Source organism: Myxocyprinus asiaticus, chromosome 48 (genome assembly GCF_019703515.2).
Source record: "Myxocyprinus asiaticus isolate MX2 ecotype Aquarium Trade chromosome 48, UBuf_Myxa_2, whole genome shotgun sequence".
NCBI classification, from domain to species: Eukaryota; Metazoa; Chordata; class Actinopteri; order Cypriniformes; family Catostomidae; genus Myxocyprinus; species Myxocyprinus asiaticus.
The window spans coordinates 21,961,412-21,987,063 of record NC_059391.1 but is presented as its reverse complement, the minus strand read 5'-3'; the positions used below and the strand labels follow the sequence as shown (position 1 = coordinate 21,987,063).

The window sequence follows — 25,652 nt, the reverse complement described above, 5'->3', positions numbered from 1 at the left end:
CAATCAACTCGTCATTAGGGCTGGGATGAGTATTCGACGTCATCGATTACAGAAATACGTCGATTTGCATAACATGCGTCAGCATGTCGCAGTGGAGTAATAAAAATGGCAGCGCCCGGTTTAAGCATGGATTCCCCCGAAGAACAAGCTGCAGCTAAAAAAACTTGCCCACGGTCATCTAAAGCATGGGAGTATTTTAGACAGAGACCCAACAATGTGGTGCTGTATAAGCTATGCAAATTGGAAATGGCTTATCACAGCAGTACAACCGCCATGAACGAACACTTGAAGCGAAAGCATCCCGGAGCGCTTTGTCAAGACGGCAGCAAGGCAGCACCGTAAGTGCTGTTTACTTTTCGTCCCCACCAAAGCATGACATATTAGTATTACAACACGTGTTTCTGTTAGTAGTAGTCACTTAAAATTGATTTTCTAAATGTTTCCTCATCACCCCCATGTTAAAAGTAATTTCTGTACCGCTGCTAACGTAACTTTACACCATGCGTCATCTAATTTTGTTATTTGGCTGTTTTGTATTTTCTGTTTACTTTAACGGCCATGTAAGAGTGAGAAATGGCGTAAACTGTGTGACTGTTACAGCCTTTAAATCGTTTCAGTTATTTTCCTTGCCCCACACTGATGCAAAATTACATTTGCCAGTGATTATCTTAACTGCATATTACTCCAGTGATTAAATCAATGTCATAACCTTTTTAAGTTTTAAGTCAAGTACTTAAGTAAAAATACTGATTCTCCAGGGAAAGGGTTGACATACAGTAATTAAATTAATCTATGCGTCACAGCAATCCTTTTGAATTTGAGGTCTAGTAGCCTATTTTTCTGATCAGGTATTAAGAATGCATAAGTTTTAGTTATTCCTGTTAGAAAAACATTTGTGTTACTCAAACTGCACTAATTTTACTGTAAAATGATTTTATGTTGGACTGCTAAACACGAGGTTGCACAATGTTTTGGTATTCCTCCTGAAAGTGACTTGAATTTTACATTTGTTTCATTTATTTTGTTGTTGGATTGCTAAATGTAGATTGCACTTTCCTTTTACTTGAATTGAACAAGTTCTTACTTTTTATTTTGGAGAGATTTTATGTTGGTCTGTAAAACGGAGATTACCAGTTAAGACAGGGCTATTTTTGTTGCAGAATAATGCCCTGCAGTGCACACTTTATTTCTTGTACATTTGTTTGTGTTTAAGAGAAGATGATTTAATAAAATATTGAAATATTAATGACAAGTTTTTTATATTTATTTTGGGTTAATTAATTGTTATATTAATCAAGTAATAATAATAAAAAATCGTTAGAATAATCGGCAAATTATTCGTTAGATTAATCGACTAATCGGAAAAAGAATTGTTAGATTAATCGATAAAAAAATAATCATTAGGTGCAGCCCTACTCGTCATACAAAAACTCATATGGCATTATAAGACTTTGAATTTAGCACCTGCGTCTTATGAATAAAATTGATGGTGTTATTTTTGCCATTTTGGAGCTTGAAACGAGAGTGAGTGAATGACGACAGATATTTTTCATTTTTGGTGAACTATTCCTTTAACGTAGACACCAGTGAGAGGCTAACAGGAAGCAGTGGAATGTTGTCTTTAAAAGCCACGAGCACCAGACAAGAATGCTGCGGCAGTTTGATATAATTGTTTGCAGCTCTGTCTTTAAAAGTTTCCAAATTGTGTACAAACATGCAGCATGCGGCCATCATCTCTACTGGTCCTGTGGCATCAGGAGTTGTGGCACTTCTTAAACTCACACAACACTGGCAGTGTTTTGTCAGTCAGCAAATGTCAACTGCTAATTAATGTATCGTATAATCTGTGGTTTCTGTATAAATATTAAGACTATAACTGCAGTTAAATGTTATGCTTTTGCATGTCGTGGCTGGCAAATTATTGAAGTTCATTGACCCCACCAGTTTTGGGTGTTGCTGGTTTGGCATTATTGTGCTCTCAGACAGGGCTTGTTTACTAACAATGGCGTATTAAGCCCCATCTTTAAACACTCCCCTAGTGCACCCCTGTGGCCTTTAATTGGCTGATGGCTGTTGCTACACAATGGCTCTCTCTCCATCGCAGAAGGGCCCCACCATTCGGTTTCATCTGACTCGGTGTGGCACAGCTTAACTTACTCGGCTGTGTACTTCCTGATTGTCTCTGTTGTTTGTTATCAAAAGCTAAATGTGCATTTCAGTTATGATTATTTGGCAAATCAGTTGCTAAAATGCATGTGTAATAGAGCTGTTCATTCATGACATCAATTTGTAGGTCAATAGGGGTGGGAAAAAATAGAGATTTTTTCCGCTGCATCACAATCTTCATTTGAACAATCTCTGTATCAATTCTTAAACCCCAAGATCGATCTTTTACTCCATGCACAACCCTCCACTACAATGCGAGGAAATCATTCGCATTTGCAACCAAATTTCGTGCTATGCGGCTAATATATTGTATACTGTATCACCATATATCATATATATGTGAATTGGAATCTAATGGAATCGTGAAATCTATATCAATACCCTGGAGTTTCTTATGGAATTGAATAGCTCTTTAGATGTACAGTTGACATTTTCTCTCAGGGTTCATCTCATAGACTACTCAAACCAATGGTAAACACATTTCTTTGAAAGTTTACCTGTTGGTCAAAGATTTGGTGGCTGCTAAGCAAAATCCTGCACTGGAATGGAGAACGACCAAAAAAAAGAAAAGAAAACAACAACAGCTGAGTTTGTCAGGCTCACTATATATCAAGCTAATGAGAGCTGGCTTTGGAGAGGTGGAAGCATGGTTTTCACTGTTTAAAGATGGATGATGGTTAAAGAGTCACCCAGTCTAACCACCTACAGGGAATGGAAAAGATCTCTTCTTGCTTTAAGCTGCTGGAGGGACCCTCATTTGACGTGCTGTTACAGCTTTCCTAGGAAGTTTGGATGCTGCTTTTTTGAATAACTGATTGATTCTACTGCGTTTTTGCTTGTACGTCAGGAGTTTTCAGGATATTTAGTGCTTGCTAGGGATGGGAAAAAATATTTATTTTCCGATCCATCACAATCTTCATTTGAACGATCTCGATATCGGTTCTTAAATCCCAAGATTGCTCTTTTACTCTATGCACAACCATCTACTACAATGAGAGGAAATCACTCACACTTGCAACCAAATTATGCGCTATATGCGACTACTAAATTTTTATATTTCACTTCTGGCTGGTAAATGTTTTGATTTCAGTCACCAGTGATTGAGTAGTATAGTGGTGGAGTATTCAGCAGCAAGATCCTTTCACTGTGTGTTGAGTGTTAAAGTTGATTTGTGTAATGCGTGTCCAAAGGCGAGATCCACTCAACCCATTTGTCATTGAATAATGTCTCTTTTAATACCTTTTCTGTTCTTTCCAGTTAGTTGTTGATCAAAAACAATAATAAATAAACATTTAATTCTTTTCACGCATAGCATGGATGAGATGAAGCCATTCGAGTCTCTCGTTAACATGTGCTCATTTACAGACGCTCTTTACAGAAATGCTGGGATTCTTAAAGAGACAGTACCTGTTTTTAGCACATGTTCAGCAAATTAATGTAAATACTTGTTAATAGTACAAATTATGCAATTGAAAAATAAACATGTAACAAAATATAATATATGCAATAAACTATTATATTGTTCAATTGAATACATGGATTTGTTCATTTTTAAAAAGCTAAAATGTAATTAATATATTAATATTAATTAATATAATTAGTAAAAATCATCTTTTCTTATGTATCAATACCCAGCCCTAGTGCTTGCTAACTAGTGTATCCCAGACTAGAAACGTTTTAAGAATGTTTTAATCCAGATTTAGAACGAAACAGTTTTCTGCAGTCCTTGGTCATATCTAGATGGTAATCCTTGTTCTCTGAAAATTCTCGCGAGATCCATATGCAACATTCATGAATTGTGTTTGGGTACTTGACCCAATTGACACACAGCATGTCAATATTATCGTAACAATAAGATTTTAGGTTACAATTTATATGAATGTGAAAGTGTATATTGTAGGTTCTGTAACTGAAAAGCATTTTTTTTTTTAAAAAATTGTATGCCTTTTTTTAATCACCATTTGCCTTGTAGTTCATTTTAAATGGACAATTACATTTTGAAAAGCTCAATAAGTCCATGTTGTCTAAATGTGAGGTCATAAAACTGAATGCATATTGATTATTAAACAATTAGTAAAATGCCATTTAAAAAAAAAAGTTGGAGTTTAGCGTGTTACACCACAGGACTGGTCAACTTCCATGCCCTGGTCAAGGTTTTCCATTTCAACTACACCAGCATATAGAGTCCCACAGCGACCCTACCCTACCCTTAACCTTGGTAGCAGCAAATGTGAATCTCACAAATGTGGCAGAACGAGATATATTGTCTACCCATAATCACTTTTGTCCAGTTGTCTGATCTCCATTTTGACTGCCTGGTCCCCATCTCGTCTCTCTAGAGAGGCTTTGTGTTTGGTGGGAGGCCAGTCGCTCTTGCACTGACCCGTGCAGGGGGACTGTAAAACAATCTACTGGTTAAACTTCAAACTCTGTCAAACCCCCCTTCCCTCAGTTCTGTTCACACAAACACATGCACACAAGCCAAAATCTATGATCTTTTGTTTTAACTAAACCTGAGAGGCTGTGCATAACCTCTGTCAGAGTCTTGAACATGTTATCATTTACCAATGCTCCTATTTTGTATCCATTCTGCTCACATCTCTTGCTTGTCAGCAATTGTGTTCAGTAGAAATCTTCACTGGAAGCCATAATATTTTCCCTTCGGACTGGTTAGTGTGACGCTAATTCTTGGGAACGTCAACATTCTTCTGTTACATAGAAGTGTGGCGTTAGCTTGCAGGCTCTCATTCTTACTAATATGCCTGAGCTGGTTTTGTTTGTTCGTTGGCATGGCGACTTCGTCTGCACAGCAGCTGACTGCTGTGATTCCAGGATATGGAATTTTATTAAATATATATTCTAAAAGCATAATTTAACACGTTCTATTTTGCAATATTCAGTTATGTGATTTTGTATCCACAAAAATCAAAAAGATCATTCTGCGGCCTGGTAATTAGTAATACATTTGCTCTTAAAAATGCATTTATTTCACTCTCATCCATGCTGGAACAGCATTTTCCTCCACCGGAAATGCAGTGTTTCAAAAACGCTCTACATTTCCACATAGTTAGGAAAACAATGACATTAGGAAACTGAAAACGGAGATTTTAATCGAGAACTGATTTGTGTGGATGTGGCCTGAGTCGAACAAAAAAGCATTGGAGCTGTGATGTAATCAAGATCCTTAATTTCTTCAGAAATTGGTAAAACAGTTGTTGCCAGAGCCGTGATGTAGTGGTCAATGCGGTCATATTGGGGAATATTTGATACTGTGATATATTAAATCGTGACATGTTGCAATAACCAGCCCTATTAAATACTCCGCATAGTTAATGTCTCGTCCTAACTTGCAATTGCAACAGTGCATCTTTATTATTATGAAAACATACCTGATTTGTAGAACTGTAAATACCTCTATTTAAAGCCATGTTTTGTGCCTGTTTGATAATACCGACAACCATGAGCTCCGTAATCAGAGCCATCAAACTCTGGAACAGTCTCCGTGCTGGCACAGCATCTGCCTATCTGTGCTCTGTGTTGCAGTGTGTGTGCTCTGCAAAGATTAAATACCCTTTTAAATGGGGGGTAGAGTTACTTAGCCTCACCGCCACAAGTTTTTGTGATGGTGGATACAAGGCTTCACTATGGTAACATTTGCATGATTTGCCATGTGACTTTTTATAAAACATTGTGGTTCTTTTTTTCATAATGCCTGTGGACTTGGACCTTAAAGTTGAAGGTTAAATGTTACGTAAACAGTTGCGTTTGACACTGGCTTGTGTCTTTAAATGCATGAGTCAGATTGTTAGTCCTTCATGGTTATTTTTTCTTCTGTTGGTTGTTCTTTCTCTCTCTCTCTCTCTCTCTCCTGAATGGAGAAAAGCTTGACTTGTTTGCACTACAAAGCCTATCCGAATTTCCCAAGGGGATGTTCCACAGGGAGGACAACACATGCTACATCCTGTTCGTGTCACGGGGGCATGAGGGCCCTATCGACCCCCATCCCCCAACATGCATGTGGTAAAATGACTGGAGAGTGACGCCTCTGCCGTTGCGGCAGGCTCCCGCAAATTAACGCAAGGCCCTGTTGTGCGGATTGTTCATGCATTCCTCCGGCATGACTCTGGCATGCACATTTAAACTGTGTGCCGTTAAGCTGCCTCTTTCCAATCCTAGAGCCAACTCTGCCTCTCTGTGTCTGCTGCAGCCATTTGATTTAAAACCCTTGTCTATGGAATATTAGCGTACTACTTACTGAGTACTGCCTAGAATTATTTTTAAGAAATGATATATAAAATCGTACATATTATGCAACATTCAAACATTTTGACCAGTTTCACACTAAATTGTTGACACAACTTCATGAGGGACTCCTTGGATATGGGAGGTGTCAGGGAATTTGAAAATAAAGACTTCCAGTCCTGGTATAGTAATGAAAATTAGGTAAATTTTCAAAGTCTTGGACATATCTGTAACGAATTTTAAAAGATTCAAGTCATAGTAGGCTCTAAAACATTTATGCTCTTTAATTAAAAGTGTCTAGTCTTTACGATTAAAACCCCCCACAACATTAGTAATCCAAATTACTGCAAAAATAATGGGTATGTCATTGAAGAATCATGGAAATTCATTGGTCAAATGGTGTGGGAACCCTGCCTCACAATGTTACATTTAATTCAGCAAGCGGTGTCCAGTTAACATCCCAGAAGTTTTTAATTTTTTTCTAAAATTGTCTTCAATTTTGTTTAAAAATTATTATTATTATTTATTTTTAAGATGTGGAAATTGAAGGACATATCAAACAGTACAAGAAGCATGGTACTATGCTATATCAAACAAAGCCCTTGAGCTGCAAAAGTTCAAATGACTCCTGAAGTTGCTATGGGGGAACAAAATAAAGATGGAAAAAAATGTCTCCATTACATACGTAACAGTGGTTCCCTGAGGGGAAAGAGACGCTGCGTATGATCGCTATGGAACACAGTCTGAGTGTCACGTGGTCTGAAGCCCTTACAATCACGCCAATTTATTGGCTGATGGTGCTTAAGCGACACCTCCCAGGGAGCTATGTCATGAGCTCCCTGGGAGGTGGTGCTTAAGCGACACCTCACAGGGAGCTATGTCACGAGCTCCATAAAGGCGCTCGCTTTCTCACCATCGATTTGCTGCAAAAGGCACGAGCCTATGTAGCTGCTAGAGATTATGGCCAGCTACGCAGCGTCTCGTTCCCCTTAGGGAACCAAGGTTACCAAGACGTTCCCTTTCGGAGAACTCGAGCTGCGTATGATCGCTATGGGAACGAATACATTCACGCAATGTGAACAGTAGCTGCCAACTGTCTAAGCCCATGTGGCAGGCGTATGTAGCAGTGCACAAGCAAGCTAAAGCATCTGAATAAAAAAGGAATTATGAAGTTACTCCTGTTCCAACAGAGAGAACCTGGGAAGCAGGAGTCAATCCCTCATCCAGGTTATAAAATCTAACAAATGTATGTGGAGAGGACCACCCTGCCGCCATATAGATGTCCTTCAATGATGCACCTCTGGCCAAAGCCCATGAGGATGCCTTGTTCCTTGTAGCATGGGCTCGAATACCCGAAGGCGATGGTAAACTGCACGCTTCATAAGCACCCGAAATTGCATTAATAAGCCAATGAGACTGTCTTTGCTTGGATACCGAAACACCTCTGTTGCGGCCACCAAAGCACACAAACAACTGTTCTGACTTACGCCATTGGTATGGTCAACATAAACTCGCAGAGGCTGGGCAAACTGGGCAAAGCATATGTAACATTTCATGCTCCTCCGACTCAAATGGTGGAGGAGAGAAAGCCTGAAAATTAATGGTCTGTGTGCGAAACAACATAGAAATAACCTTAGGCAATTAGCCCAAATGAGGTCTTAACACAAACTTTGAATACCCTGGTGCAATAGAAATAACCTTAGGCAATTAGCCCAAACGAGGTCTTAACACAAACTTTGAATACCCTGGTGCAAAATCCATACACAAAGGATTGACCGACAGGGCATGCAAATCACAGACTCTCTTAAACGATGCCAATGCCATTAGCAGTGCTGTTTTGAGAGTCAAAAACTTATCAATAACTGTTGTCAAGTGCTCGAACAGAGCCTCTAAAACAACAGATAAATTCCATAAAGAAATGCGGATGGGACGAAAAGGCCTAAGCCAGCATACCCCGTGCATAAAGCGATAGACAAGAGAATATCTACCGACAGAGACTCCATTGATAAGCGCATGTTCAGCCACTATAGCAGCAACATAGACTTTAAGCATTGCCGGGGCAACCCCGGCCTCTAAACGCTCCTGCAAAAATTCTGCACTGTACCGACAGGGCAGTGAACTGGATTTTCACTTCGCACTGTACACCAAGAAGCAACAATACGGCACTTAAATGTATATAGCCTCCTTGTTGATGGAGCTCATAAAAAAAAAATGCGCGTCGATGCCCAATGGTGCCGGGGGCGAGAGAGAAAACCAGAGGGGACAGTGCAACGTCTCGCTCAAAGCGAACAGGTCCGTTTCCACTCTGCCGAACCTCCTCCAGATTTGTTCCATTATTTGAGGATGTAATGTCCACTCTCTGGTCTTCAGACCCTGTCTGGACAGGAGATCCGCCCCTAAGTTCAACCGGCCCGGAACATGTACGGCTCGTAGAGACATTACATTGTCCCGTGCCCACAGAAGAATGCAACGTACAAGTCTCAGCATGGCATGAGAGCGCACCCCTCCCTGACCCCTCCGACCAGATGAGGACATGACTTTAAACCTTTAATGACAGCAGCACCGTGAGCATCTTCAGCCAGTTTATGTGCCAATATTACTGCTGGTCTGTCCAGACTCCATAGGCTGAATGACCTTTTGTGTACAGCATCCCAACCCGTGGAGGAGGTGTCTGTCGTTATCACATTGTGGAGACACACCTGTCCCAACGAAACGTCTGACATCAGAAGGCAGATCCGTTTCCATGGCAGCAGAGTTTGGTAGCACCCACGTGTCAGTCTGAAGGGACGAAGTGCATGCGTTCGTGGTTAAAGTCCCTTTGTGGAGTTCATCCAGCACTGAAAATGTCTTGCATGCAACATGCCCAGGGGAATGACAGTGGACATCGCGATCATGAGCCCCAAAATCTTGTGAAAGAACACGTCCCACTCTGAATATCGCTAGACACTGGTGTAATGACAGAAAGCGAGCTGGAGACAGGTGCGCCTGCATCACCTGCTAGTCCAGCCCCACTCCTAGAAACAGAGTCTGTTGTCTTGGCAACAGGATGCTCTTGTCTGATTGCTCAAATGGCTGAGAACAAAATCTTGATGTTGGTCAGCCAAAGTCTCTGAGTGAGCTAACACCAACCAATCATCGAGATAATTCAAAACGTGGATGCCTTGAAGCCTCAAGGGCATCAGAGCTGCATCCATGCATTCTGTGAAAGTGCATGTCCGAATGGAAGGACACAAAATTGGTACACTTTGCCCCTGAAAGCGAATCTGAGAAAACGCCTGTGCTTCGGCGCAATCTGAATATGGAAATTAGCGTCCTTCAAATCTATTGTCTCAAACCAGTCCCCCAGCTGTACTTGTGACATTATTTGTTTCTGCATCAGCATTCTGAAATAACATTTTATTTGGGTGAAATTCAAACGTCTCAAATCCAGAATGGGAAGCAAGCCGACATCTTTTTTTCGGGACCAGAAAATAATGGCTGTAAAAGCCGCATTCTCTCTGAAAAGGGGGAATCTCCTCTATTGCCCCTCTTTCTAAGAACCAAATTAAAAATGGGGCTTCCTGAACAGAAACGTCTGTCAAAACAACCCCATTGAATACTGGCGGAGCCCGCCTGAATTGAACGACATAATGCTTTTTCATTCAAAGTACCCAGTTCGAAACAACCTGCAACTGCTGCTAAGCCGCTAGATGGGCAGACAGAGGAATTAATGCATGGCTCTCTCCTGTAGCTCAACATGTAACCACTAGATGGCGCGCTTGGCTTAATTTTGACAACTACCCCACAACCAGCGGCACAGCTGAGGAGGGGCCTTTGCGCCTCTACTACTGTGGCTGGTTGAATGGGATTTAATAATGTTTCTGCCTTTATTGTATTCAGGCAGAAATGATGAGTGCCCTGGAATGCATTTACAGCTGGGATGCTGACAGAATAAACATTTTCCCAGGTATTTTGAACAGAAAAGAATGTGTGTGATCGTCATTTAAGCACCATCAGCCAATAAATTGGCATGATTGTTTAAGGGCTTCAGGCCACATGATACTCGGATGGTGTCCCATAGCGATCACACGCAAATCGAGTTCTCCGAAAGGGAACCCAATATTTGCCCAAGATTTCACACCTTATGCGTGTAGATTAACCAGACGTGATGAATGAGTTACTGGCTAAATCGCCTCAGCCTGTAATCCTATTGAAACCTGACACTCATTCATGCTCAGTTCCTCCCAGACAAAGTGTGTTTATCAGAGTTCAGGAGGACCTGGAACTTGCTTGTTGTGCTGTACAGCTGAATCATTAGGGAGGTGTATGTGTTCAAGCTGTATTGATTTCCTGAGTCACTCTTGATGGTATTTAGCCAAGTCACGGAAGAATTTTAACATTCCATTTTAAATGGCCTAAACTGTTATTTAGCACTATGCTTCCATATTCTCAACATTAGTCATGTGTTTGGATTTCATGCGAGTGGTTCTGCTATTTATTCAAATTAAACATGTTATTTTTGCCCTTGGTTTGTTTAATCAGCCTTTCTGTATACTCATTGAGATATGATCACAAGGACCTGTTCTAATCCCCCAGCATGGCTCGCAGTCAAAGCACTGATGCAGAACATTGCCCGCTCTCTTGGTTTGAATCCTTAGTTTGAACCCGGTGACCCCTTGTTTGGGAACGCTCTAGTTTCCTCTATGTCCTCCTTTAACGGCAAAACCACATTTCACTGCTACCCATAAAACAAATGCAGACCATGATTCCAGCCTAGCACGACTGCGGTCTCTAAGCTAATCAGCCTTAAGCATCCTGCTCAGTGTTCTGGGGAAAATTTTAGGATACACAATTTGTGCATCAACATTTTCAATTCACCATGGTAAAAGCAGAGCTGTACACGGTTCTCTTCAATGCTTCTCCTTTCCTTTTTAGGAGTTTAAAGCATTAAAATCCAAAATATAAGGCATAATTATTATGTTTACAAAAAGATAGCTTGCAGAACTGAAGGGTTTTTTTTTTTTTTTTTTTTTTTTTTTGGCTTGGTAAGCGACAAGGGTTGCCAATGTTGTCCTCCATTCTGCTACCACATAGATATTTAGAAGCCATTGTGTGGAGGTAGGTGGGGGTGTAACTCATCCCAAGATCAAAGATAGGAACAAGAGATGAACCCCACAACTTGTAGGCATTTCAGTTGCAGTTTGAAAGGTAAAAGCTACAAGGCCATTGTTTCTGTGGTGATGTTTTGGCAGTTCGTAGAATGACCTACTCAGATGAACATATAAGTGCTGCAGTCCATAATCTTCTCCCCAAAATCACTAGTTCAGGTTGGAGCTGCTAATCATTATGTAAACGTGATTACTTGTACCTGGTTTCCATAGGATCAGAACACGTGTCTCTGAGGCTGTTCATGCAACATGATATTAACACTTTTGAATCGATTCAGACATGTCTGATTGGAGATGCCACTTGTCAGTAACTCTGCAGAATAGGGCCAATGTCAGGGTAGCTGAACATTCAGTAGCAACATGTCGAGTTCTAGTATTGTTCATGTTGTTGGTCCAGAGTTGTTTGCTTTGAACCACCATTGGAACCACCAGTTCCCAGTTGCAACAAACTCCTAGGGATAGTTCACCCAAAAATGAAAATTCTCTCATTTACTCACCCTCATGCCATCCCAGATGTGTATGGCTTATTTTCTTCTGCAGAACATAACCAAATATATTTAGATGAATATCTCGGCACTGTAGCTCCATACGATGCAAGTGGATGGTGTTCAGCACTTTAAAGCAACAAAAAGCACAGAAGGTCAGTAGTGGTCAACTGATATGGGTTTTTTAATGGCCAGTGCCGATATCCAGAGAGCAAGGTGGCCGACAGGCTGATACAATGGCAATATATCACAATTTAATATAGTAAATAACAAACAAAATTTGTTAAAATAATAAACTCTTATTTAGCACTATTTTAACTCAATTTCACACACAACTAAAACATAATATTGTATTTTAAATGGTAGATAGCAGTTTCTTCAGATTTCTGTTTATTCGCACATTGTTAATATTGTTAATATATTAGGAAGAAGGAAATATCAGCACACACAGTAGTCCAGCAACCATGGATGGCATGTCCACGTTAGCAATCGCATTTACTAAAAAAAAAAATAAAAAAAAATCAAATCAAATCAACCCAATTGTACATACAGTGCATAGTGTATAAGATATTTATTATAGCACACGTGAAGTGCTTTTACCTTGGGCTACATCTGAAAACGTAGGCAGCTGACTTTCTACCTTGCTGCCTAATCAGTTAATGGCTAAACTGACATTTGTTTTGAATGAATGGAACTCTTAAGGAAACTGGTCTCCGAACAGTTTGAAAAGCACCTTATTTTCATCGTACCTCCATATACAGCCTCTGGAGGCAGCATTTTCCTGGTTTCGGACGTAGCCTTGAAGTTGCACTCATGCGCTCCTGTGGTCCAGCACGAGCAACAATCTCCTGACAGTTTAAACGGCCTGCATCACCTACTTAGATTGTCACAGATGGACCATCATAATTTGTGAATGAGAGGAACTTTTGATCCTGATCCTGAAGTTTTTCGACGGGAAGAAAACGCTAGTTTTTCGTGAGGTTCGTGAATGGCATCTTTTTAAATGAGATATCTGCATATTTGCAGACGGTATATAATAGAAGTTTTATTGATATTTTATGGGGTTATTTTTGTTTCATATTAACAGACAAATGGAAAGAGATTTACAAATAAATTGAATCAGATCCACAAATAAATGTAAGGAGTTTCACAAAAAGAAAGTTAATTCACAAATAAATAAAAGGAGATTTGCAAATAAAAGCAATATTTACAAATATATTTTTTAACTCGCAAACACAACCCTGTCCAGCATTAATTTGTGAATTGCGCGCAATTATTTGTGGATCGCTTCCTGTGCATTTGCGGATCATTACGTGCATTTGCGGATCACTACATGTATTTGTCAATTTTGAAACCAATCTAGCGTCAAGACGTGCACACAAATCTACAAATAGGTGGACTCCACCCATCTACTCATGCCAATCAGATAACGGCCACATTACTCTGACCAATCGTAGCACGTTCTATCTTCAACCAGTCACGCTTTGTTTTAATATTAGGGCAGGACCAGAGTCACAGTGCTCTCATTAGCATGGAATCAAGCACATACAGATAAGCTCCAAGGCCACAAACTTTTAAAGAAACGGACGCCATCAGAGGAATACTGTTACATATGGTTCGTATCATTTTCTCTCAGTTATAAACGTGTAGTGTCTTGTTAAATGTCGACAGCTGAAAATTGCCCATTTGTAGAGTGTCCTGATCATTAGCTTTATAGCAAACATGGCTGACTGTATGAGTGTGCTATTTTAATTTTAACCAAGTTTCTTGACTGAAATGTGCTGTCAGAACCTTTGCTCTTAATGTTACATGGCAGATCCGAACAGACACACTACTAGACACTACAAAAGATCAGTAGTACAGATAATGTCTTTATAAAACATGAATCATATTAGATGATCTTAGGAGCACAAACCATAAATTAATACCCTATATTACACAGTGTACAAGATCTTCTATGGCATTAATTTGGTTTTACATTATGCTAATTTATATATATATATATATATATATATATATATATATATAAAAAGAATTAAGTAATTTTTCAAAGGATTTATATTTTTAGCACTTAGAGTTATGGCAGACCAGTATAATGTTTCTCACAAGAAATAATTATGTTAACCCTGTAAAACAAAGCGTGTTTCACTTATTTACTCAGGAAGTATATGGGCTGTGAGATACAGGAGGACAATAATAATAATAATAATAATACAAGATTTGTGAGGATACTGGAGAACTGGTGCTTTCTGCTCCACATCACAAAAAGATGGAAACAGTTGTGGGACTTTTGTGCTACTGGTGGTAAGACCTATCAAAGCTCCATGGCCCAATCTTGTTTGTGTAACATGTTCTTTTCTATACAGTAATGTACTTGTTTTTAATGTGTTACTGTTATTTGTTCCAATCATTTGTGCAAAATGCTCTTACCCTGACTAGGAGTATCCGTCCCAGACAACTGATACAACACCATGACATGGCAATGAGGATGTTTATGTACAACAAACTTGAGCAAAATGCAAGCACTCCAGGGGCCGGTTGCACCAGCTGTGCGTAAGTTCAAACTTAGCCTAGTTGTGGCGTAAATGGGCACTAAGTCACAATTTACGCACTACTAAATATTTGAGCATTGCACCATTAAACTTAGGTAGGACGTAACCCTACGTATAAACTAAGCATTTACGGAAGCCTCCGACCAGGCGTAACGGATGGAATAAAAAGCAGACTGATATTTTATGACATCAATGAGCTCATGTTTTGCGTGACAGGCATCAGTCATTTTGACATGCATTATGATGTTGACATTTACGAGAGCGAGGAAAAAAACGTACTTTTAAGCGGCTCTTCAGCATGAAACCGATCTAATGGTGCAGTTTTCAGGATGTGTTGCCTGGTGTCAAGTTTCAACGCATTCCAAAAATATATATAGGATATTAAACTGAATAAATGTCTTTTTCCAGCTTGTTGTATTAGTATTTATTTATCACTCCTTATTTATTTTAGATACAGTTCCTATATTATTATTTACATAAGGCAAATATACTATTTATCAAATCTACTTTTATTACGTATCATATTTTAATAGGGATATAATTTATTACTGCTGACAGTTACATGAACAAACAAGGTTTGAACATCAACCGTAACAAGATCAAATTTATGTTCACGGCTTTTTAACATTTTTGTGTACAAATTTGAAGGCTGCTTATTGGATAAATATGGGTAAACGTCATATTATGCGACTACGCATTACGGAGAGCTTACGACATACTAGTTAAGTCTTGCCTTAAGAACATGTGGTGCAACCACATTAAGCACTGACTTAGTTACAAAATAACTAGTAGTTACTAAGCCCTTAGTGTGAACTTTACGTCCTAACTTTCGTGAGAACTTACACACAGCTGGTGCAACCCTAACCAGTTGTAATGTTCAATTGCAGTGTTTGTGTGTGTGTAAATACATGCACTCGATTTTATTGTCTTTTGTAGTTACATGAATGACAACCTGTAATTTGTAACCACAAAATCAAACCTTTTAGCCAACAGACTTGCTTTAAAGTGTTAAAAAAAAAAAAAAAACAGTGTGGTGGAGATAAAATGTGCCCTGTCACTTTAAAGATCTGCCACCAATCCCAAACCTGAGAGTATAAAATGGCTGCTCATTTGAGTGCACCAGGTGTGTGAGACAGAAGTGTGAGACAAGGTGTGAGACAAGTGTGGGGAGAACAGAGTTAGTGCTTGGAGAACGTTTGCTCTGTGTACGTGTGATATCAGGAGCACCATTGGAGTGAGAAAAGAACAAAGAGGACTACAAAAAGGTACTAACTAGTGCTTAACATTGTTTGCCTGGATACAAAGAATGGACCAAACCATCTAACCATTGACTCAATGTTTAAAACTGAGTGGCGTGAGTAGCAGAGGATTGCTAACCCGCTGAAGTGCTCTGTAGCAGAGTTAAGTTGGATACAAGTGAGAACTGAACCTTTTTTGTATGTGTATTCGAGTTTTGAACTCTTGAGTTTTGAAAATGAACAAAACTGTGTTCATTTTAACATAGTGTGTAACAGGTGGCTTAGAGCTATCCAGGGTAAAATTACACTTGGTGACAGGTCTAAACCAGACTGGCGCCCGAATTGTATTTTATTTCATTAAATTATTTATTTAAATGTATTCTGTGGGCCGCCAACATTACAACAGACACTCTTTAAAACCTATTTACCTCAAAATGCCTTGATATAACTCAAAATATTTGTCAACTAAATGGCAAAAAATATTTTGTCAAATGAGATGTCATATATGTCTCATATTCATGTTGTTCCAAACCCAAACGACTGACTTCTGTGGGAGGAACTCAAAAGGAGATGTCAGGAATAATGATAGGGACTGACAGCCTCGCTTTCATTCCAGCCTCATTAGCAGCATCTACATTTTACAATGTATTCTCATATTCCACAGAAGAAACTGAATAGTACAGGTTTTAAAAAAAACATGAGGGAGAGTAAATGACAGAATTTTCGTTAAGTCAACCCAAAGACAATGTTATGGTTTATTTAAATTTTGTATTGCACTTTCATTTCAAGACATGACATTGTAGCTTAAAAGAAATCTGACATAACAAAAAAATTAAGAATCTCATATCACACATTTTAAAAGATATCCTGTTTTGGAGTAGGTGAGTCATGTTCTCAAAGTTGATGGGCAGTACACAGGGGAATCATCTGAAAAAGATGGCAATAACTAATGAGTCAATTATCACTGTCAGAACATGATGCTGTATTTTAGAAAAGGACCTGCAATAGTTCCTCCTAAAACATTCACACAAAAAAGCTAAAATGCAAAATTCTAATAAATATTACCTTACAGCTGCTTTTATGAAATACATTAACATAATGTGAAACCAAATGAATGCCATAGAAGATCTTGTACACTGTGTAATATAGGGTATTAATTTATGGTTTGTGTTCCTAAGATCATTTAATATGATTCATGTTTTATAAAGATACTATCTGTACTACTGATCTTTTGTAGCGTCTAGTAGTGTGTCTGTTGGGATCTGCATTAAGAGTAAAGGTTTTGATGGCACATTTCAGTCAAGAAACTTGGTTAAAATTAAAATAGCACACTCATACAGTCAGCCATGTTTGCTATAAAGCTAATGATCAGGACACTACAAATGGGCAATTTTCAGCTGTCGACATTTAACAAGACACTACACGTTTATAACTGAGAGAAAATGATATGAACCTTAAGTCACAGTATTACTCTGGTGTCCGTTTCTTTAAAAGTTTGTGGCCTTTGAGCTTATCTGTATGTGCTTGATTCCATGCTCATGAGAGCACTGTGACTCTTGTCAAGCCCTGATAGTTAAAACAAAGCGTGATTAGTTGAAGATAGAACGTGCTACGATTGGTCCGAGTAATGTGACTGTTATTTGATTGGCTTGTGTAGACAATGGGTAGAGTCCACCTGTTTGTAGATTTGTGTGCACATCTTGATGCTAGATTTGTTTCAAAATTGAAAAATGCTTGTAGCGATCCACAAATGCACAGGAAGTGATCCACAAATAAATGTGCTGATTTACAAATGAATGCTGGACAGAGTTGTGTTTGTGAGTTAAAAAATATATTTGTAAATATTTTTTTTTTATTTGCAAATCTCATTTTATTTATTTGTGAATTCACTTTATTTTTGTGAAACTCCTAACATTTATTTGTAAATCTCATTCTTTTTATTTGTGAATTCATTTTTGTGAAAGTACTTACATTTATTTGTGGAACTCAATCAATTTATTTGTGAACCAACTTTCTAATTGTAAATCTCTTTCCATTTGTATGTTAATATGCAATAATTCTGTCTCCATAATATTTGCCTTTTATCATTAGAAAAGTTACAGGGAACTGCTGAGGAGAGACTGTTAGAATATGTGCTTCAGAGGAAGATTTAGGAGTGCTCCACAGGACGCTGGATCTGTTGAAGTTGTGTGAGGTTGGTTTATTACATCTGTTTAAACAAGATATTTGCAGACTGTATATGATAGTAGTTTTATTGATATTTGCCTTTTTATCATTAGACTAGACAGTTAAAAGTTACAGGGAATTGTTGAGGAGAGAGAGAGATGGATAATGAAACAGGTGAGCACTTTAACATTATGAGCTCAAACGCGTCTGCCGCGGCTCGGATATGCGGACCGTTTAAATGAGACTGTGTTGCACTGTCTATTATTGTAGTAACACAATGGCATGTAACAACAAAACGAACTGTGACTGGTCGTTTACATGTCTCAGACGCTTCACATGCAAGCAGGTTACTTTCGGTGCCCTCAAGAAAAAAAACGGCCAAACGGGAAAATTATCGGCCGATGCCGATATAGTCAGAATATCAGCCGATTTATCGACCTCGGAGATATATCAGTCGACCACTAAAGGTCAGCATAAAAGTAATCCATACGACTCCAGTGGTTAAATTAATGTCTTCTGAAGGGATAAGGTCACTTTGGGTGAGAAACAGATCTATATTCCTTTTTTATCTATAAATGTTTACTTGCAGTCGCTCTCCAATGCATGTTCATGAGAGAACCGAGGTCACGCAGCCTCTTATGTGACGTAAGTGCGTTGGCATGTTCAAATGAAAGTAAAACTAATGAAGCTTTGTTCCTGGCAGGTAGCAGATGCCCCCACCCTAATCCTAACCATATGTAGTGTGAAAGGCTGAGTACCATACCAGCAAAAAACTGAGGCACCTTTCTCCCATCGCAGTGTACAGTGTTCGGTTATAAACAAACTGAGCGGTTGTATCGCTCACGCGTCAGTTCTCGCGTAAACGTGCCAATGCGTTCATGTCATGCGAGAGGCAGTGTGAACTCAGTCCTCTCATGAACGCACAATGGAGAGCTGCCGGAAGTGAACGTTTATAGTGAAAAGGACTTAAATATTGATTTGTTTCTTACTCAAAGCGATCGTATCACTTTAGGAGACATTAATTTAACCACTGGAATTTTATGGATTATTTTAACTGACTTTTCCTTTTTTATTTTACACTATGACATTTTCGTGTGCTTTTTGGAGCTTTAAAGTGTTGATCACCATTTACTTGCATTGAATGAACCTTCAGAGCTGAGATGTTCTTCTAAAACTTTGTGTTCTGCAGAAGAAAGTAAGTCATACACATCTGGGGTGGCGTGAGGGTAAGTAAATGATTACAGAATTTTCATTTTTTGGGAACTATTCCTGTATTTTAAGAAAACCCTGAATAATAATTGAAAGGTTGTTATCGCTAAGGGGTTCCTTAACTTAAGGGTTTTGTTACAACTAGACCCAGACCAATACTAGATCTTTAAAGGCCCAGATTGTCAATTTTAATGAACTAAAATATGATAAAATGCTACATTTACTGTAGCGTTCATCTGAGTAACTGAGTCAACTTGTACAGTGACTGAGTAGCCATTGTGAGCAATGAAATTCTTGTGAATTCCGTAATGGAGAAGACAGTGCCAAACTGTGGTCGATATAATTAGACCTATTACCTGTAGTTTGTTGGTAATTGACTGCAGCCTTGTCTTGACCCTAAGCCAAGGACCAGATCCAGGTCAACACCAGATCAAGTTGTAAAACCCAGACCAAGGGCAAGATTAAGACTCTAACTCTGTCTTTTACAATCCTTGAAATGTGTCTCACATCATAGCCAAAATCGTACAGTGTGAACCCAGCTTAAGGTACTGAAATTTGGCTGAAATTGTGGTATAGTAATGCTTGAACAATGCGAGTTATGTATTCACAAATAAATATTTGTCTGTGTCTGCTTGTATATTTGTCCCTGCCTCGCATATTGAAAGACAGTTGTCGAATTAGGTAATTCAGCATCTGAGATCATATTTATACATTTGTTTGGTAAGACCAGAGTTTGATCTTGTTTCTTGCATCTATTCTGCTAGATGTAGTGTATGAGCCTTGCTCGAGAGGATGAAATGAATGGTTATAATTAGAACCAGCTGATTATCCCTGTAACCCATCCTGTTGAGCTTCAACAGTAGCCCTTTTATTCAGCTAAAAGAACAAGAGTACTTGCCTGAAGAGGCCATGACCCCTCTCATAATGTCCAATGCTATACCCACCCTGCTGCCCACCCCTGACATCATCCTAATTCAGTCTGGCTTTCAATACGCCTAATTTCAGATTCCCACTTCCTGTCTGCCCCTCCCCCCACCCCACGTGTAGGATAGTGGGGTGTTTTGTGGGGTTTTATAGCTTCTCAAAAATCCCAAATGTGCAGCTTGAGTTTCAGCGGTGCCAGAAAGCAAGCCAAGGAACACAAATGACTGCCCTCTCTCGTTCTCAAGCCTATAGACATGAGTGTTTCGGGGGTAACCACTGGCTTGCTGACTTTGCATCCAGTATGTCGTAATGTTTAAAGCTTCCTCAAACAAACCAGTACTCTTACTCTCAGTTAGCGAGTTTGCACCATTTTTCTGCTTTTTAAGGAGAACTGAAAATTCTGCCATGGGTACACTGGTAGAATGTGTTGCTTGTAAAGGTCGGTGAATGTGTGTGTGTGTGTGTGTGTGTGTGTGTGTGTGTGTTCCTGTGTGTCCAGGTTATGAGTGGGGCCACAGATAACCACAAGGACCTCCTAAAGGCTAATAACTCGCCAGAGGCAGAGAACGGAACAATAGCTTGGGGTAGTTTATCATACTTGGTGAACAGAAGGTGGGGGCAGTTTTAACACTCCAATGTCACACATTTTCCATTTCATTACAGCGCTGATTTGGGGTGGATTGTAGCCATCACATTAAAAGGAGATTAACTTTATTTTTGCATTGGCTAATGCTTTTTTCTTGAATCAGCTGAGATTTGGGTGTTGTCTGAAGTTTAGTGTGATTGGTGGTTGGGTTTGCTGTGTGTTGTGGGCGAAGGGCTGTGGTTCGACCATGCTTGGGTAAAGCGTTACACCTTCTTGCTGCTTGCAGGTGGGCAACATGCTTTGTGGCCAGCCGCAAGATTCATCCAGGTGGCATGTTCACTGCAGGCACCAAAGCCTTTCTTTCTGTGGCACTCTTATACATCAAATAGATTATGTGTATGAGATGGAGAATGATAGGTTCCACTTTCTAAATGGTTCAACAGCAGGTCTAATGTACCGTACATTATGTAGTGGTGTTTCTTTAACTTCTGTCACTTTTAGCACTTCTAGAAAGTAAAGCCTCATTAAAATATATTTCATCTCAGGCATGCTCTTCACTGACACTTTTGCTGACTTTTAAAAAATATGCTAAATTTGGAAAAATATCTTTATTAGAGGTAAAAGTGTTTGGTGTGACAGACATGGCACTACAACTTTGGGACAGTCCTAATTTTTTAGAAAATGTATAAATTATTTTCCACAATATTTAAATGGTTTGTCTTTGTTTAGATTATCATAGTTTAAACATGTCATTTGTATATTTATATTGGATTTTCATGGTTTAATATTGAAAGTCTGGGTCTAGGACAGGGTCAAAACTATAAAATCCATGCATAAAAGGCATTTGAAAAGTTGCAAAAATAAGTGACGAAGGCCTGGTAAAAAGTTTCCCAGTCAGTTTTAGAGTGACCTTCATATACTGTAGCAATAAGAACAAAACTGTTTGTTTTAATTCAAATCAACAACTGGGACATGACATTTCCAGAAGAATAAGCGCACTACTGTGGAACACAGTCTACAGATCTGACACAGTTTCATGACAGGAGAAAGCTTGGGAGAACTTGCTCTCAAAAGTTTAAAACATTTTTGCACCAATTTGTCAGGTTATACCACTGATAAAAATGTCCTTGTGTGGATGTATATTTGCATCATTTACATTTTTAATGAAGGTTTGCATGACCAAGAATGGCCCAATCATTATGAAACTAATTTAAGCTAATGTCCTCCTAATAGTTATTTGGGTTGCAGATGTGCCCGTTAAAAGCCTTGGCTGAACTGCGTCATGCGGCCTGTTGCTCAGGGGCCATTTTGATCCAAAGATGTACAATGAAATGAAAATGGATGTGCGAGTGATAAATGGACATCCCATGTTCTTTCAAATTTTGTGATGCTAAAATTTTTTTTTTTTGCTCTCTTTCTTTTCTGCAGTGGCCAGTGACATGAAACTGAATCCACAGCAAGCTCCATTATATGTAAGTATGGCGGTGTTTATTTTGTTCACTGCAGGTAATTTCTCAGTTGTTTTGCCCTTTCCTCTCCATATTAAAGTAATAGTTCACCCAAAATGAATATTCTATTCTCATTTTGTTATAACCCCATATTCTGTTGTTTTGTCCATGGAACATGACATTTTTGAAGAATCTTGATGCGCTTTTTTTTTTGTCCTTACAAGATATTTCATAATGACCATGGCTCTCAAGCTCCAGTGTCCTTTTTGGAGATTGATAGCCCTTGGTCACTATGAACTGTCGTTTTATTGCAAGAGCTATGTAACAATGCTTCAAAAATGCATGCTGGTTTGAAATGACATGAGGGGTAAATACTGACAGAAGTTTCATTTTTGGGTGAACTAATCCTTTACCCAAAGCTTTTTACATGTCAATGGATATCTCTAATTATTCCTGTTTGCATTTTCCCTCTTGATCTGTGTCAGCATGTTCTGGTCCTTGATCAGAGCGTGGGGTACTGGATAATTGTTTTTCTTTTGTTTTGGAGCTAAGCTCTTTTTTAATTAGATTTGGAAATTTAAAAAAATGAAAAGCCCACGTGTCAGCAGATTGTCTGACCAAATACACAACAACAATTTCAGATTATAGGTGAAATGGTGGAAAAGTTCACCGAAACAAACCACAATACGTGAAAAAAATAAAATAAATCAGGCTGTGTGGCTTAATCTGAGTAGCCATGGTAATGTCAACATCCTGGATGTAGCATGGATTGTAACTTTGTTGACAGTTATGATCGTGTTCACAGGTGCATATAAGCAGACCAATAATTTCCTCTTATTAGACCTTATTTCCTCCCCATAGTTTCATGTTTTTCATGAAAGAAAGTTGAGTGATGTGAGTAAATGATTTTTGGGTGTACTATCCCTTTAAGGGTTGCGCTTGCCATTATAAACAGCTGTTGAGTTGTAACAGTACAGTTACTCCCATACATCCTCATCATGAACTGTAAAGAGCATCGTAGACACTGCAATGATTTGCCATATTTGAAACACACAGCTGTGACTCGTTACCTTGCTGCATTTGCCGTGTGTTTGTATGTGTATGAGCGTGTGTTTAGTTAGAGCTGTGGCCCTTTTCTGCTGCACGTGTGGTTTTTCCAATTTGAGCAGTTGCACCCTGCAGGTGGCTTGCTTGATGAGGCATTGTACTGTTTCTGTTCAGGACGTCTCACTGAAATAAAAGCATGAAAGCTGCACAAAATAACAACAGGATGAAAGGAATAGTTAACAGTATGTAGTCCAAAAAAAAAAGAAGATCCTTATGGAATAAAGTATACTCAACTCAACACAAAATTCAAAATGTTATCCTAATTTACTCACCCTCATGTCCTACCAAACCCCCTATGACCTTCTTTCTTATGCAGAACACAAAAGGTTTTAAAAAGAGTTTATAAGTAGTCCTTCACTTGGTGTATGTGCCATAATGACTATAGTGAATAGTGACTCTGGTAAGTCAAGTTTGAAAAAAATGTAAACCTACAGATAAATCTCTTGCACTACATTCCAGGTCTTCTGAAGAAATACAGTCCCTTTGTACGATGAACAGAATGAACAAAACGAAAGTCGCTACATCGATAGATGGTTCTCACTACAACCAATGACAATTTTTAAGAAGTTTTTGACTTAATATTTGATTTAAGTGCTTTACTTTGTGATATTACAATATGATTTAACATTAGGGTAAGCAAATAATGACAGCATTTAAATTTTTGGGTGAACTTTTTCAAAAATAATCAAACAGTTGCTGCCTGCAACCTGATATGTGCTTTGCGTGGGCAGGTTCACATTTCCATAGAAAAGAAAATTGGCTTAACATTTATCAAACGTTAAAACTTACTGGGTGAATCATGCGTAACAGTGTAACAGTCACATGAATTCCTCTTTGCCACCTGAACTTCTTCAGAACGTTGAATCTTTGAGACACCTATGCAAAAAAAAATAAAAAAGCGAATCAAGTGAAACGGAATGCAGGTGTTTCGAGATGCATTTGACATGGTGTCTAAAAATGTGTCGGTCTGCGTAAGACACTAAAAAAATATACGGTCAATATTAGTGGTGCACCGATCAGGAAATTTGAGGCAGTTACCGATCTCTGATTTTTTTTTTTTTTTTTTTTTTTTTTTTAACACAAAAAATGTTTTTCTTAAAGTGCCCTTTGCCACACTTTTGCAAGTTATATGCTGCAGTTATATGTTTATGCCCCACACAGTAAAATTACAGTAACACTTTACAAAAAGGTTCCATTTGTTAACATTATTTAACAACACTACTGTAGTTAACATGAAATAATGAACTTAATGTTAGTTACAACATATACATTTTTTTAAATTAAAAGTTGTGTTAGTTAACATTAATGCACTATGAACTAAAAATGAACAATCTTATTTTTATTAACTAACATAATGATTAATAAATGCTGTTAAAAATATACTGTTCATTGTTTGTTCATGATACCTAATGCATTAACTAATGTTAAAGAAATAAAACCTTTTTATTAATTGTTACCAAAATTACATTAAGATTACATTAATTGTGAATTGCTAACATTTATTTGTATTGAAAACCATTATTAATAGTTCTGTTGTCAATATCAAAAGGTCATTGTGACATACTGGCAACCAAAAACCATGAGAGCATCACACACAGCAGAGATACGTTCAAAAATAAGAAAAATATATCCATTACAAGCTGTAAAACTGCTCCAGTGAGAAATCATTAATATCTATGATTTGTTTACTGTCTTTGGCGTCTTGTTGTAACACAAATCACTAATTATTGAGCAAATGCATGAAGACACGGTGTTGTTATTGAAGGTTAAACAGTTACATCTATTATTAGTCATAATATGACCAACATTAATTTGATTTAAATTAGGATCCTCGCAGAATAGCGCTGGGATGAGTGACTGATGATGAGATATTGAGAGCACCTGGAGAGTGCTCATGTTTGATTGACACAGAGAGCGCTCATGTTCAAGAGAGTAAAGCTAAAAGCACTCATGATCGCTCAAACAGTCTCTATCGCGCCACACAACGTCCGATTGTCATGACTCGTGTTACATCACGTGTACTCAGATTTGTATTTGCATGTTTATTTGTTGTTTAATTCGTTTTTATACCCGTTAGCAGCCTCTTTATCCTCTTCCTGCTCGCTGTTCAACGGGTCACAATAACTACTGTAATGACTATAGAAAACGGGAAACTTAATATTCATACATGTGTAATTACACATTTTTAAAAACAAAACGGCATATTCATGTGAATTACATTATGTCTGAAAGTGTAAATTCATGAATGCATAAGAATTACCAACAACTCACCCTCTAAAGGCCACTCTGTCATGCTTCAAGGACTGAGCAAGCACTCATTCATTAGAGTAGCAGTGTATGTATGATTCCCTGCGTGCTGCAAAAAAGATCGGCCCTAAATCT

General features: G+C 38.5%; 1 protein-coding gene across 9 annotated transcripts in view; it reads left to right on the top strand.

The window, feature by feature from the left end:
* Positions 1-25,652, top strand: part of LOC127437827 (A-kinase anchor protein 13-like) — a 136,674-nt gene that overhangs the window by 12,859 nt on the left and 98,163 nt on the right. For all 9 annotated transcript variants that reach the window (XM_051693031.1, XM_051693033.1, XM_051693026.1 and 6 more), the window contains exon 2: positions 22,144-22,187. In XM_051693031.1, coding sequence (XP_051548991.1) covers positions 22,155-22,187 — 33 coding nt within the window. In that variant the 5' untranslated portion in view covers positions 22,144-22,154. The remainder of the gene's footprint in view (positions 1-22,143; positions 22,188-25,652) is intronic.